The 15,434-nt window shown below is 40.7% G+C and overlaps 1 protein-coding gene across 1 annotated transcript in view; it reads left to right on the top strand.

Annotated features, from left to right (window-relative positions):
- Nucleotides 1-15,434, top strand: part of SGK1 (serum/glucocorticoid regulated kinase 1) — a 70,099-nt gene that overhangs the window by 10,750 nt on the left and 43,915 nt on the right. The window contains exon 2 of the mRNA XM_057364408.1: nucleotides 12,224-12,439. Coding sequence (XP_057220391.1) covers nucleotides 12,224-12,439 — 216 coding nt within the window. The remainder of the gene's footprint in view (nucleotides 1-12,223; nucleotides 12,440-15,434) is intronic.

Genomic DNA, 15,434 nt, shown 5'->3' with positions numbered 1-15,434 from the left:
GGGCACAGTGCTGAGAGAGCAAAGGTGACTGCAGGATATCTTGCTTGGACTAAATAAATAATTTCCTTCTCTGTTTAAGATTAATTAAGAAATGTTGAAGGAAAAAAAGGTCAGAGCTACTCTGAGATTGCTCATTCCATTCCCCAATTATTCTGTATATGCTAAGCCTGAAAGAGCTGTAATTAGATAYGAGACAAGCCTGATGAGGTTCTCTTTCTGTGCAGTTCCAGGCACACTGGCAGTCCTCCAGAAGTTAAATATATAAATAAATCATCTCCTTTCACCAAATTTCTTCTGTTCATCATACTTCTCCCTTTTTGTTCTCCAAGGACTAACCAACCTGGACCTTTCCCATATATTAGCCTRTGTACTGAACAGGCCTGTGCAGAGATGAAGGAAGACATTTCCGCTTCTCTGTTGCAAGCTGTTAGAGAGTGCAGCCGAGCAATGTGCTTTATGAAGCTCTTGGAATAAGCTGTGTGAGCCTTGGAAAACCCCAGCAGCTTCTGCACCCAAATATCTTTGCAGATCTGTGTGTTTATGTGGGATCCAGACAACCACACTGTGCTTCTCCAGTGTAGGTRCTCCACCCAAAAATTAGTTCTCTTACCCTAGCACGTGTGCCACATGCCCAGGCTCTCTGACTGTGAGAGAAATGAGTCAAAGGGATGAAAAGGAGCTGAGGATGATGCATTTGCTGCTTTTCCAAATGTTTTCTTCAGTGAGGAAGTTACTGGCCAAGTCCACAATGCTAGGCTGTGGTCTGATTTCCCTTATTTCATGGTCACATTACTAGGAAAACCATTCAGTCCATTTAAAACYCATCTGTCTCAGATATTTTTTCCTTCTACTTGCCTTCCTCAAATTTTGTTTGCTTTAAGCAAAGTGGTACATCTTTCTCCATTTCACTTGTACTCTGACACAGTAATTTATACTGGTAACTACGAGCCCTGTAAAAGGATTTACACACCAAATTGAAACCATGTAAGTCATCTTACCTGCAGGGTATTTTTAACATTTTCTCTGATGTCATAATTATTGTTTAACCTGTTTGGCATTGAACCCTCAAAAAATGTTGGCATTCTCAGTGGAAAAATGTGTTAGCTTCCAGTAGCTTTTGCCCRAAATGACCTCAGAATATTTATTTTTCATTTGCAAGAGTTAAGCAAAGAAAATCCACACATAACCAAGCATATGGAATAAGAGACTCAAAACAATCTGCCTCASTCACAGCCTTCCCAAAACCAACAACCTACACRTGTGGGAGACTCCAACCCACAAGCTGATAAGTCAGCATTGGTGACTTACACTTTAGCTGGTGTTTCTAAAACAAAGATCTTTGCTGCCGTCATCTTGTAAATAAAGTGAAGACCACAAGGAATAAAAGTGCTGGGGAATATGTTTCTTGTGAGTGTGAGTATGCCCCTGGAAAAATACTAAGCTAAGAAAGAAAATAATGTAAACAGCAGAAAGAAAGCCTCCCTTGTTTCRTACTTCTTGAATGTGTCTGGTTTGCATCTGTTACTATGTTTCCCACTTAAGAACTCTTATTTCTTTAAGACATATGAATGACTGGTTTTGACTGGCAGTTTGAAAATGTTCCTTTACTCTGATTAACTGTACTTTTTGTCTATACATAGCCCTTAAAACCATATTTCTCAAGCTATTTTAAAGCACAAGCAAAAACAACACATGGAACAATTTATTGAAATGCCAGGCAGGTTTGACAGGTGCAGGAGAAATTGCTTAGTTTCACAAATTGAAACAGCTGCAGTTTTATAGGTGATGAAATTGCAGTGGGCTGGGGCTCCACATTTGTTAGTTCATCTWGTGTTTTCTGTTTTGCTTTTGAAGCATTGAGTCACTTCCCCCTCTCCAAGGAGGACTCCTAAGACCTCTRTTTCTCAAGTGGAGGAGGCATCTAGTCACCACAGAGCAAGGGGAAGCCTGGCAAAATTCAAACAGATTTCAGAGTAGAGTGAAATATAACTAGAAAATAATAGTTTTCTCCTCACAGGACTACAAATAAATGTTGCTTGCAGCTTTTGGAGCAGGAAATGCTATAAATGTTTGCTCCACATTTCAGATAGCCTGAGCTAAGATTTCATTACATATTTCAAAAGAATATCATACACAGAAAATTTTGAATCATTAATTAACACATGTTAATCTAATAAGAGTCTCTTGTATCACAGAGGTGATACACTCTGTGCAATTGCTAGAGGAAGATATATGTTTTATTTTCAAATTATTCAGGACCATATGTTCTCCTACAGTGACAGAATATGTATCAAGTGGTCTGCTTTCCACAAGTTAACTTTTATCATCCTAGTGGGGAAAAAATAGATGAGAATCAGTGAATGATAAAAGAATTGGTCAYATTTGGCAGTGAATTAATTTGTCAAAACATTTGAACTATAAATCCTCCCCCTAGCTTAAATCCCTGCTGATGATGGCGTTTTAAGTCATAAGTTCTTATATGGTTCAGAAGAAAATAATATTTTAGATGGAAATTTATTGGTGTCTTGCACACTGCATCTCAGCTGGAATGCCATTTAGAAATGGCTAATTTGTGTGATGGGGATTTTCTGTTTCTTCTCAAACACTACTCTTAGCAAAGGAAAATTGGCCCCTAGAAGAAGCTAGGAAAAGAAATGCTGAAAGATATGCCTTTGAGGGAACATGTTGCATGGAACTCTGAGCAACCTGGTCAAGTGGAAAGTGTCCCTTTCCATGGCAGAGGGTTGACAACTAGAGGATCTAAGGCACTAGAGGTTGAGAACTAGAGGATCAAAGGCATTGCCCTTGTCTGTGTCACCCAGTGTGACAGATGACAGGACCACCCAGCTGTTCAAATGGGGTTTGTGACCCTGTGGCAGCCTCCTCCATGGCACTGCCGTGTCACACATGGGCCTGCACGGGCTCTGAAGTCCCTGCTGCCTCATCCCAACCCAGCCTCATCTGGCAAAAGAGCTGATCTGTGACAAACTACTGTCATCTTTCACTGGGACCCCGTTTGGGAATATTGCGGCTTTCTGAAGTATATGGCCTGCCTCACAGCTCTGGGAATGTTTTGGCATTTCTCTCTCGCAGGGCCAGAAGGAGCAGGTACCCTAAATCAGCTTGTCTAGTGGTCCTGGTTGCTTYAAAGATTGACAAAAAATTAGTCTGKTGTGTAAAGTTATATAAYAAATTAGAAGGGTCACCTTCTGCCAAATTAAAAGGAGATTAGTGAAGTGCAGTATTAGGCTCAAATTCAAAACAGGAAAGTTATTAATTTCAGGTCACACAAAGTATGYTTCCCTGCTCTGGCAGTGTGGAGCTTTTGAATAGCTAAAGATGACTGTGGAATKGGACTTGGTGCTGTACCCAGCCATCCACAGAGTTCTGCCACTGCTGTCATTATTCTTGCACTGCATTAAACTTTATAATGCAGGGCTATTTTAGCCCAGACTATTAAAGGATGCAAAATAATTATTGCATCAGGAAACTGAGATGGAGAAAAAGTACACTGAGGTATTTTGTTTTGCCTGTCCTTTTTTTCATTCACCTACCTTTGCTGCCCATTCACATCCAAACAGGCATTCCCTGGCTCCTGTGCCTGGATCAGATGCTCACAGTACCCTGCAGACCTATTTGAGGCTTTGGCTAATAGATGTGGGATGTGGTGTTTATCAGAGCAGGAGTTAAAATAAACTCTGCCTAGGTTTACTGACAATTGGCTTTGCTCACATAAAACAGAGAATAGAGAAGAGAAGGTACCAGCKAGCAGCCTCGGACTGTTTGGGTAGGATTTGGGGTTGTATTGTTCATGTTGTTTTTATTTGATCTAGATGAAAAGCACTTTTAACTTGGAAAGATTAGACTTGAACATACACAATCGACCCCATTTTGTTTTGTTTTCCTCTTTGACATAACACGCAGAGGGTGTTTATACACCAGAATGGACAATCAATCTATTGTTTCATCTCGCGTAGTAACAAGTGCCATCAGTGCTTGCAATTGATCCAAGAGCTCTTACCTGATTCCAACACATCAGTTATTTATTTATTCACAGAGAAAAGAATCCCACTAACAATTGTTATCAAGGACAACATGGGAGGAAGCAAGAGAGGAAAATCCTAAGTGGTGCCTATTCAKTTTAGATTTTTTTTTTGTGCCACATTACAAACAAATCAGTATGAGGGCACAGCAAAAGTCAATTTAGCTATCAGTGTGGGATGTGGGTTTTACAGACTTTCTCCTGCACTACCGGAGCTGGCAAGAGGGCAAGAGCTTTCCCATTTACTGGAACAGGAAAATTAGCCAGGCAGTTTTCTGTRTGCTCATTAACACTAGTTATTTGCATTACTGGTGTGCCTAAATTTTCTGCGGCTCTTCATGCCTTGACTTACATGATTTACAACTTGCTCAGCAGGAATATTTAAATCTATGTTTAGAGGCTTCCAAATTCCTTGAGCCATTTTGGTACCCATCATCTTTTGGGGCTGCTGCCTGAATGCAATCCCATGTTGACTCTTTTTTAAAGACTCTTGCCTTTGCTGGCTTTCTTGTCATTCACGCTTAAGGTCATAAAAATCGGCATTATTTACTTGACATGTTAGCAAGTGATGACAATAATACTGAAATATTTGCTCTGCCTTGTCTTAGATAGATTTCTGCCAGATGTTGTATATTCCCCTGGCCTGCAATACCAAAGTGTTTTGGGGCTCCTGTGCAGAACCCTGTAATTCCCTGCACTTCTCCACCCCCAGCTGTGGCYGATTTGTCCTTCCCCAGATCTCCCYCACATGCAGGTGACCTTTCTCCTGGCACKTTTGGAGGGCTAAGCTCTCCATGAATCCAGGCTGTGAACATCCAGGCTTGGACAGAAACACTGTGCTCTGCTATTTGGCCTCGCTCTGCTTTTCAGCGAGCAACTTCTCGGCTTTGCAGGGAAAGCAGCAAATGATGACTATGCAGCGAGTTGCCCTTCACTTTCCCTTTTAGAATAAAATGTGATTATTAATCAACAAAATGATGTGTCTCTGGGATCTGGAGGGGRAAAAAAATAGCTCGAGGTGATTTTGACAAACTGATTCTTTTGCTGTGCCGCATTTCCCATGGGACATGACAAATTAAATGTCAGAGCCAGCTAAAAAGTAGTGCTGTATCTCAGTCGGGGCATTAATCAGCYTGCCTCTCGTTTACCACTTTCCACTTAAGTAGATGACTGTATACAGTTTGAACAATGGAGCTTTTCATTCCCTAATCTCCCTAATTGTAATTTAAATAGCTTTCCTGACTGTCGTCCTCAAGACTGCAGGGGAGATGATTCCAAGAGCTCCGTGTCCACCTCGGGTTTACATAATGGATGAAAATTCAAATCCTTGTCCAGAGTGCAATTTGATAACATCAGGAAAAGGAAAGAAGGGATCGGATGAGCTGCAATCGGAGAAGGAGAAATGTACATTTGATATCACAGGGAGGCAGAACTAAAACACAGGCACGTACACTGACCCAGATCACAGTCAAAGCCTTTGGTATAGGCCGGTAGGGAAAAGAATAGCCAGAGACTTTGCAATGCAACATATAGGGAGAGTAAAGGAGCTAAGAGCTAAAATAACCCATCAACTGATGCAAACAAACTTGCAAGAAAAACGGACATTTAAGCATAGAAAATCTCAAGGGCACAGAGTAGTTATTTTGCAACTTCTACCAAAAAAAAAATTAAATAAAGGGAAAAAAACAAAAAGCGCCCATCCAAAGTTTCAGAGGGAGAAAATGCTGCTGAACAGAGCACATGGCTGCACAGACTGTCAGGTTACATTTGATACTATTGTGTTGATGGGTGTGACGTTTCATTGAGAACTGCCTGATAATACTGGACCTCCAAGCAGTTTTTCCCACGGTTTCCCTCAAGCTATTCCATCATACAGTTTACACTCAGTCCTCAWCAAATGTCTGCAATTTTAGATCTCTAATGGCCTATCAAATTTGTCTACAAACTTATGCCTTCTTTCTTTCACAGTAATATTGCTCCAGGATATGTATCTTCCCACCCTATTGCCAGATCCTACTAAAATCCATGGTCTGTATCAGACACTGGGGCTTAGTGCAGTGAAGTGACCCCACATCCACAAAGAGCCTAATCCTGCAAGACATCATGTCCCTGCATAACCTGCCTTTTCCTTTCCCATGTATTCATCAGTTTTGAAGGTCAGTTGTTCAGCTGTGAAACCAGAAAAAAAGGATGCCATGTCCTGAGAAGAACCAGGTTTTTCTGAGTCTCCAGAGACAGGGAGGATGCTCCAGGATGGCCACTGGTGCCACTGTTACCTTTTTTCCTTTGAGCAAAATCCACATCTGCATCTGTAGTGGCCCCAGAGAGCAGGCTGGTGTTCCTCTCATGGAAAATATTGCTYATGATTACAGTGATGGGCACTGGCTTATGGATAACTGATTAAAGTGTAAAATGTGCTGAGCCAACTGATGCCACTGACAACTGAACCATGTGAAATTAAAAGCTGTATCTGTTTGCTATTACATAACAGGAAAAACCAGGAGTGAAAAAAAAAAACCTGGAACTTGGCAAATCTCATTTAATCACATCTGGCAATTTTCAAGTCTGAGATTATCACTGTTGGAGATCGTGTTTTTAGAAAGTAAAGCAAACAAAGAAACTTGAGCAAACAAGGGTCAGAAAATAAAGAGCCTTTAAACAAAAAAACCACTTGTGCACCTTTCAGCAGTGCCACAGGCCTTGCTTGAGAAAAGAGTATTTAGAGATGTTCTCTAACAGCAGTCACATTTYAATTTAGTTTGGGATTAATGAAACATGGCTATATACGAGAAGGATGCACAACACTCCTTTGAACTCACTTTCCTTGATAGAACTGGAAAAATTATAATCAATTTTGTTTGTTGTCATTAAAATAAATGCTACAAATACCAAACAACTTTGACTAGTTCCAAAGGTCTTTTGGTAGTCTAACAAAACAAGCAACAGAAAAAAGTCCTACAATGTGACAGGGTGGAGAAGTATTTATTCCCAGTCATGAAAGCCTGTGAGTGTGAAGTTGACTACATTTTTTTTCCAAATAATTTGTTCTGTCTCAATAATAAATAATAATGACAAGAAAGTAAAAATGTCATTTGACTTGATAATGTGAAATTTTTGATTCTGGGAAAGTTGGAATTATTTGCTTTGACAATCTCAAAACTTTTTCTTTTCAGAAACTATTCAGATGAGTGGTTATACTAAAGCTGATCAGGTTTCATAGATAATTTCWGTAAACTTTCTCTTGCTTTGCATTTTTCTTCCTCTCTAAGCAAGGCAAGAAAAGGGTTCCCTGAAGCATTTTGAATCAACTTCTAGCGAATGCAGTAAGGCAATGTTTGTCTAATCTCAAACCCATCTGCACAAATGGGTACAGTTGATCTCTTGGTCAGCCTTAGAAAGCATTGAGAGATAACACTGTCCCTCTGCATAGGCACATAGGAGAAGCAATTTCTAGCAGATAGGGTTTGTTGATGAAAAGAAGGCACAAAGGAACTACAGTCATGATGGGGCAAGAGATATGAGGAGCTCTTTTGTTCTGCTCAATCTAAAATTGGAATATTTCAGACACACTCAGAGAGAGTCTGCTGCTTATACTCTGTAATGGTAGATGAAATTAAATGGGAGTTTAAAGAGCCTTGCCTTGGAAACAAAAGTACAGAAATCTTTAGAGGAAGTTCGGAATAGAMTTGCTTCCTGCAGTTAGGAGAAGGMTTTAGTTCATTTACTGGATATCAYGCTASGAATAAAARAATAATGTATTTGAATAATCAAATACTCCTTACAGTGCCATGAAGGACTGTGGTATTTGAGCTCTGGGGAGACCTTATTGCACCTTCCGGTACCTGAAGGGGCCCCACAGGAAGAGTGAAGGTTGACTTTTTGCGAGGGCATGCAGTGACAGGACAAGGAAGAACGACTTCAAAATGGAAAGGTTTAGATTAGGTATTAGCAAGAAACTTTTCACTATGGCAGGGGTGAGGCACTGAAACAGGATGCCCAGAGAAGTTGTGAATGTTCCATCCCTGGAAGTGTCCAAGGCCAGTTTGGATGGGGCCTGGAGCATCCTGGTCTAGTGGAAGGTGCCCCTCTTCCCCGTAGAGGCATTGGAACTAGATGATCTTGAAAGTCCGTTCCAACCCAAACCTTTCTGTGATTCTATGATCATATAATTCCCTAAACAGCAAACTGCTACCTGCTACTCATTAATCTTAATTTGTCAAATCACAGAAGAAACTCTGAGAAATTTCTTTAAAATTCTTTTTATTTTGTGAAATTCAGTGCAGAAGCTTTTTTAGTGGAAGTGATTTCAAAAGAAGTGAACCTTTGCCCTTTGAATCCTTTAGTGACATTTAAGATAGCCCAAGTCAAACAGAGCTATAGATCTAAGGCACTTGTCTAATGTAAATGTAAATATTAAAACCTAAAAAAATCTTTGAAGTCTATTAAGGTTAAAGCCAGACAAAAGCCTGTAGTGTAGAATTACAATTCGGTGACTAATATATACACATAACATTTCAATAAACTTAACTGAGTCAYTCTCAAAAGTAATATATAATCTACAAGCATCAATAGAAACCCATGCATAACAATAGCCAGGAAAATTTGTTTTCTTCCAGAGTCTGATCTTGACCTTGCTGCTATGAAGTTGCTGCCAATTCCCACTTTCAAATCAGTATTTTCAATGCTTTTGAACGTGGATATGTGTTGAAAGTGGTGAATCACTGCATTTTGCAACACTCTTCTGTGTTATCTATGAATTTTAAAATAAAATGTAGTTCTTGTCTGCAGAGGGATACTGGGGGGTATTAGTCTGAATTAAMTGAAGAAGTGAAATTAGACAGGAGTTGAATGTCATTGAAGTCCTCCTGAACCTCTCAGTTCAGAATAAGACCTGAAATTTTAACTCAGATAAATGGAGCAAGTGGCTGCAGAAAGAATTAAACCCACGGTAATTCTGAACCAAGCTGTCCACACAAGGGCTGAGTATGTATTTACCCAACTTGTGATTGCCCCAGCAGCCTTTAACACACCATTTGGCCAGCCCCAAAACCAAGCAGCAGCCAGGTGTGGGCACAGCTCCCTGGCAGGCGCTGCAGCCCAGCCCAGCGCGGTTCCCCTGGGGCTTTGCCAGGCAGGTCCGGGCACATGGACAACCACCAAGGGCCCGGCTCGGCGCCTTGCTCACAGGCTAAGGCTTCAGAGGAAAGAAAAACAACCTCCCTGGGCTTTGCTAGGCAGGCCTTGGGTTTCTATTGGCRTTTGTAGATTATATATTGCTTTTCAGAGTGACTCAGTTGAGTTTATTGAAATGTTACGTGTGTCTCGCTGAGTCAGCGCGGTGTCCTGGACTGAGCAGACGTGGCTGGRTGTACATGAACCTGGACTTTGTCCGACCTGAGGAAGGAAAACTAGTTTGAAAGATTTACTCTGACAGTGCATTTGAACTGTGGTTGTGCTAACCTATTTGAACTGCCTCCAACCATTTAAAAAAAAATAAAAAATTCCTGCTGGTGCATTCATTCTCAAAGCTGGATGCTCCTGAAATTTTTTCACCTTACTTTGCCCAAAACTCTGCTGCATTAAACAGAACAACAGTATGATCAGATCAGTGTTCATGATCATACCTATTTTTCATGTCTCAATACAGGCTATAATGTATAAATAATATGGACCTAKAATTTGAAAACTTTGGTTTAGTCCAACATTTTTAAACAGCAAAAAGTAATCCACAAAAAAAGATGAGTATCTGACTTAAAATCTGGAGTCAGCTTGGAATAAACAATAGTAAAGAAAATTCTTTAGAATTAAGCCTGAACTCAGGGACCACTTGCTGATGCTAGTGATAGAAATGCCACCTACACTCTGGTGTGTGCAGCTTCATAAAATGCACTCTGTGTTACTTTCCCTCATCATTAAAGCACTGGTGGTGAATTTTTAATTTATGATCATTATACTGCAGAATGAATATTTCATTGCCACTAAAAGGTACAGCTACAAGATCATTCCACACCGACAGATTTTGGTATATCAGAACTAACCAGGTCACAATTCTTCATATGCAGGCAGGCTAGATATATGTAAATGGAAACACAAGACAGTGAAAAAGTAGGTGAAGTTACAATAAAAATAATTGTTTAACTATAGCACTGCAAATGTGACTGGCCCATGTTTCCTGAATTTTTAAGGAAAACTGAATCTGCAGCTCATTGCAGCTCAAGCCCCTTTCTGCTGGCASTTTGGTTATTTATTCATGCATATTTCTGCACACTGTGTGCACCCATAATGACACGACTGAAGTTGCAGGGTGTCGAGGAAGAAAGGCAGAACCAGGTCAGAAAAGACCTACCTGATCAGCAGGACTAACTAAAAAAGGACAAATTCAACAGACATTTACTTCTCTCACAGTCACATCAAATATATTGAATGTTTCCTGCAATAAAACCACACGGGAAATCAAGAATGGGAGTTTTYTTACCATGAATATAATTATTATTTTCAACACACCAAATTCTGAAATTAGATCAAGGCACATAATCATATATTTGTTTGGGAAGAGTAATATACTTAATGATGTGCTTAACAATCATAAAATCAATTATGTTTAACAAATTTTTTTAGGCCTGAGTCAAAAGATTAGTTTCAATATGTATTTATTGGAATTAAATCTGAAAAAGATAATCCCTCCCCCTACAACTTCAACCCACCAAGAAGATAAAGCAGCCCGGATAGTTTTGCAGGGATGCTCCCGAATATGGAAGTAGAGGACAATATTATCCATGCTAACTAAAAAATACAAATGGGGAGTGCACTGGGAAGTGGCTCATTTGCCCAGAGAAGGAAATCTATTTGCTTGGTTTCCATAGAGAGGACAGAGAAATTTTCCTAACCTTGAGATTTCCGGGAGGCCAGCAGAGCAGGGCAACTGCAGGCGCTTTGCTCATGGAGGAGTCAYGGGCAGAAGGCTGGTGAGATATGTCTCACTCTGTTTGTTTACTCTACATGATCCTGGTAACCCGTTGCTGTGATATAGACTTCCACTGCTAATCAAACACTCACCACCCTGCTCATGACTAATGTAACATAAAATGTTTGTTTTCCTGATGTAAAGCATCCTCTGATGGCAAATATCATCTCCTAATGAAGGACGGAGATGCTGATGCCGGGGACACTGAGCTCACAGAGCAAAGAGATTGCATCCTGTCAAAAGGTTGGGTTGTCAGCCCTGGCTGTCTCAGCCTTCCGCCTCCAGCCTGGGAGAATGTGTGCTGAGACATCCCTATCCATCCTTTGCATTCAAATGACAGAGTTCTGATCAGGTTCAGTGCAAATATCCCACAGCTCACACAGTGGTCTTTTTGCTTTCACTTTTTTGAAAAAAAAAAAAAAAAAAAAAAAGAGAAAGCTCAGAAAGGTCTCTTGCTCCTCACTTAACTTCTTAGAAAATCCAATACTTTTGATTCACACGGGATAAAAGAGACAGTCACGGAGGTGAAAGGAAGAGCAAGCAAAGTGCACGAGGCTGACACCGTGCCTAGTGAGGGCAGTGTATTATGCTCACAATCATTGTCCTTCTTGMTGCAGTGTACTGGGTCCTAGCTGGGAAGACACAGAAACAAAGAGAAGGCAGAGGAAGGCAAGTTAGAGGAGTCAGGGGCAGAATTTGGGGCAGGTGAACCTGAGAAACTGACTCCTGAACAGAGTGATGTGGGGCACAGAAAAGGCTGAGCTAGTTTATGAAATCAGAGGTGATACAGGMGATGCTGCTGAAAGGACTGCAGAAAGCAAGTATTACAATTCCATTCCTGCAAAACCAGTCTGCTTTTTCTCAGGGGGAAATTGAGCTGTCTAGGCTGGAAATACTTGCTTTGAGTAGTTGCCTCTCTCTTCTAAGAAGTCTATAGTGTATTTCTATATATTTATAAAGCCTGAAAACTTTATTTTGTGTATAAACTTAGGGCAGACTTGCACAAAGCAGCAAAAAATTCTCAGCATAAAGGTCCTGCCTGTGATGATGTGGGTTCACACATGCACCTGGTACTTTCTCTTTCAGAAAATTGATCTTGATCCTCTTATCTGATTTTTTTTCCCCCATCTGTGCTATTATCCTCATTRGAAACCCTGCTGTGCCATCCCAACTGCTGTGAAGCAAAGAGACCCCATAACCTCTTTCTCTGTTGGCAGGTACGAAGGTGGATTAAGAGCCCGATGGTCAATGTTGAAAAGCATCCGCATACCAGCCTCAGATACCCGGGGCCCACTGTGATGAATCTGCCTCCGGGGGATTCAGAGCTGGAGCCTCCGCTCTGCCAGACCTGCCTGAGCGACCACCCTTTCCAGCGAGGGATTGCTCCTCAGGAGGCCGAGTCCTGCTCCTGGGAGAGCCAGAGAAACAGCAAAGTAAGSCACCCTTTCCTCCCTGCAAACTTTGTTTTACACATTTTACACCAGTAACAGGTCTGTGCTTACGATGGGTCTGTATTTATGAGATTATGTGCCCCTGGAAAAGGAAGGATTCTCCAAAACCTGAAACTCTGCTGACCGAGGCTGTTGTGCACATCTGGGCTCTGCCTTCTGCCTTGAACTTTGATATCCATGAAAACAAGGGCTCTTCACCAAAGTGCTGTGATGCACTCTCACAGTATTGGAACAGATTAGCAGTCAAAAAAAGTGTCATCTCTCTTCTGTTTTACAGAAACTGAGGTGAGGATAGCTGACATTTTTTTCCAAGATAATGAAAACGACCCAGACATGCTAATTTCTTCCCTTCTGTCCCACAAGTACAAGACCATCCTTCAACCCCCCTACACCTCCAACCATGTCTAGCTTTCATTTTAGAAACCAGAATTTGACTCAGGGAGTTATCCCAAACAGAAGGTGAATGATTCAGTGGGTTTTCCAGCAGAAGGGAAACCCTGTTTTGCCTCAAGTCATGTTWGCACTTTATAGATGACGCCACTCCCTATCTAGTGCTGGGCAGTCACACACAAATGTGAAGAYGGCAAAATTGTAAGGGCTGYGATAAAATGGTCAAGAAATGTCTTYTCTGAGGCAGACTTTAGAGCTTTCTTTCATTGTTCAGCTCCACGTAATCCCTGTGGAGAAAAGCCAAGTGCAGAACAGAAAGTTTTGCTCAGAGCCCGTCATCCCTGACAGAATTATCCCTGCCTGGAAATGGTGCACCAAAAAAAAGGAGAGAGTTGTAGAAACATAAAAGCAAACAAATAAGAATCTTTCCAAGTACAAAAGCAGAGCAAATGTGACAAGGCATTTATCAGAGCCTTAGCATACAGCTCACAGCAGAAACATWTTTTCAAGCTACATCTGCTGCATTTTTAAACAGGGAAGTCTAAGCAGCAGGTAGAAATGGAAGTCCTGTGCACTTCTGAAACCCAGCAAAGGCATTTTGGTGAAACATGTGCAAGTGAAGGAGATAATTAGTCCTCCATTTTACTTCATTAAGAAGATTAATTCTGCTCAGGCTGAAGCATTAAAAAAATGAAAGCACCAAAGACGCAGGATTCTGMAAATCCTTTGCCTTGCTGTAAATCACATGTACTCCTGAACAGCTGTAGGGCCTCACAACTGATTTCCATTAGATTTCAAATGCATGTGGAATAGATTTGGCTGAATGCAGATTCCTCTGGACCTCTCTTGCRGTCTCCTTACTGCAGGCAGTGGAGAGGCTGCTTACTCAACAGTTGGAATCTGCAGCAAGAGGGGTATTTTGCATGCTGCTTTAAAAACATCATTATCTGGCAAAAGACTTCTTGGATAAAGCTACCCTGCATAAGGAGTCTTTTAAGTAAGTTAAAGCTCAGAGTCCTTGATGTGATTAAATGTAAGGTCACTGCCTCTTTCTCTGCAGTAAAACCAGGCAGGAAGCTTTTAATAATAAAGGCTGAAGGAGTTCCRTGCCTGACCTTCTCAAGGTTTAAAGAGAGTTTCTGGGTGAGATTCTGTTGGAGGGTTACGAGTGGCACAAGCTGCATAAATGTGAAATAACTCCCTCCACTTTAAACCAATGAACTCGAACAGACAGTTCTGTATTTCAAGAAGAGAACGTGATCTCTGTTAAATCAGCAGGGAGCTTGGAGTGTGCCAGTAGTCTCTCCTAGACAATTCTTGTTTCTTTTTCTCCACTGCTCTTCCTTCTCTGTTTTTCAATACTGCAACCAGGTACTGGTATAATGATTATAGTTCCTTTGTGCTGTGCCCCATACCAACACGTACAAGGGTCTTACTGACCCTGCTCTTTTGCTCAAGGGCAAATTAACTGAAAAMCAAATCAGCTGTGAAATATTGTTRAAGGCTTATTCTAGGCAACAAGCTTTCCCTGACAGGCTTCAGGCTATTCCGATCAGTTTGAAAAAGGCCTTTTAAAAACAACCTTATTAAAACACATCACCCAAGGGGGCACGTGCCTGTGTTCATGTTCTTACTTCCAACACAGAACAAGGGCAAAAAAAATCATTACTGCTTATTTACTGTGTTTATGTAGTGGAGTCTTTAAAAATTGGCTTAGYGTAAATAAGATTATATTGAAACAAAAAGTATTTTAAATAATGATAATTTTTTCCTATGATTTGCTCTCATTTCTACCTCCCCAGGCTTTTCTATTAAGGCATGTGCCAGTTGGAATTTATAAAAATTATTACTGGTGTAACTTCTACTAAATCTCCTCTGTTATTTGTATGATARTGCATTATCTCTGTATTTTTATGACCTTTTTTTCTGCATTGTATACAGTGGACTAGATAATTATCAAGCATTGCCAGAAAATCATGCTAATTTTCACATGACTGGCTTACATAGGTATACTATTGTTTTTTTGTAACTGATGTGGATTAGTTATATGGGAGCTTATATCTGCTCTACTAGTGTAACAGCTGAAGCCCTTAGGGGCTTGGACCATGGCCAGGGTAGTGATTTACAATAACCAAACCTCGCTTTTCCATGTCTATCTACATAGTTCAGGTTGCACATAACTCACTGGCTTGATGAAGAAGGTAAATTTGCTTTCAAAATAAATYATCATGCTCTATAATAATGAATACCTGGTGGAAACAAGCTGATTTTGAAAGAGCAGGCAACCCACCTCTTAGAGTTACCTTGCAGCCTGCTGAACAGAGAGAGGCAAACATGGTGAAAATTGGGTGTGATTTAAATCTCTCAGGTTAGGGTTTACCCTAATAATCAGGTGGATTATTGAAAGTAAATCATACTCAYATACGCATACACACACACASRCACAAAATTCTTTCATTCTCTGTGTGACCTGTGTATTCCACTTGCACTGTATTGCTATGTCCTTGTTTCAAACCTTTCTGTAAATAAGCAAAAGATAGGACTTTGTTAGGGTCCTCAAAATACCTTCCTTTTTTTTTTTTTTTTT

This window comes from Malurus melanocephalus, unplaced genomic scaffold (assembly GCF_030028575.1).
Source record: "Malurus melanocephalus ecotype Western Australia unplaced genomic scaffold, MMel_1.1 scaffold_38, whole genome shotgun sequence".
NCBI lineage: Eukaryota > Metazoa > Chordata > Aves > Passeriformes > Maluridae > Malurus > Malurus melanocephalus.
Note: the sequence above shows the minus strand (reverse complement) of the source record. Positions and strands in the feature narration are given on the sequence as shown.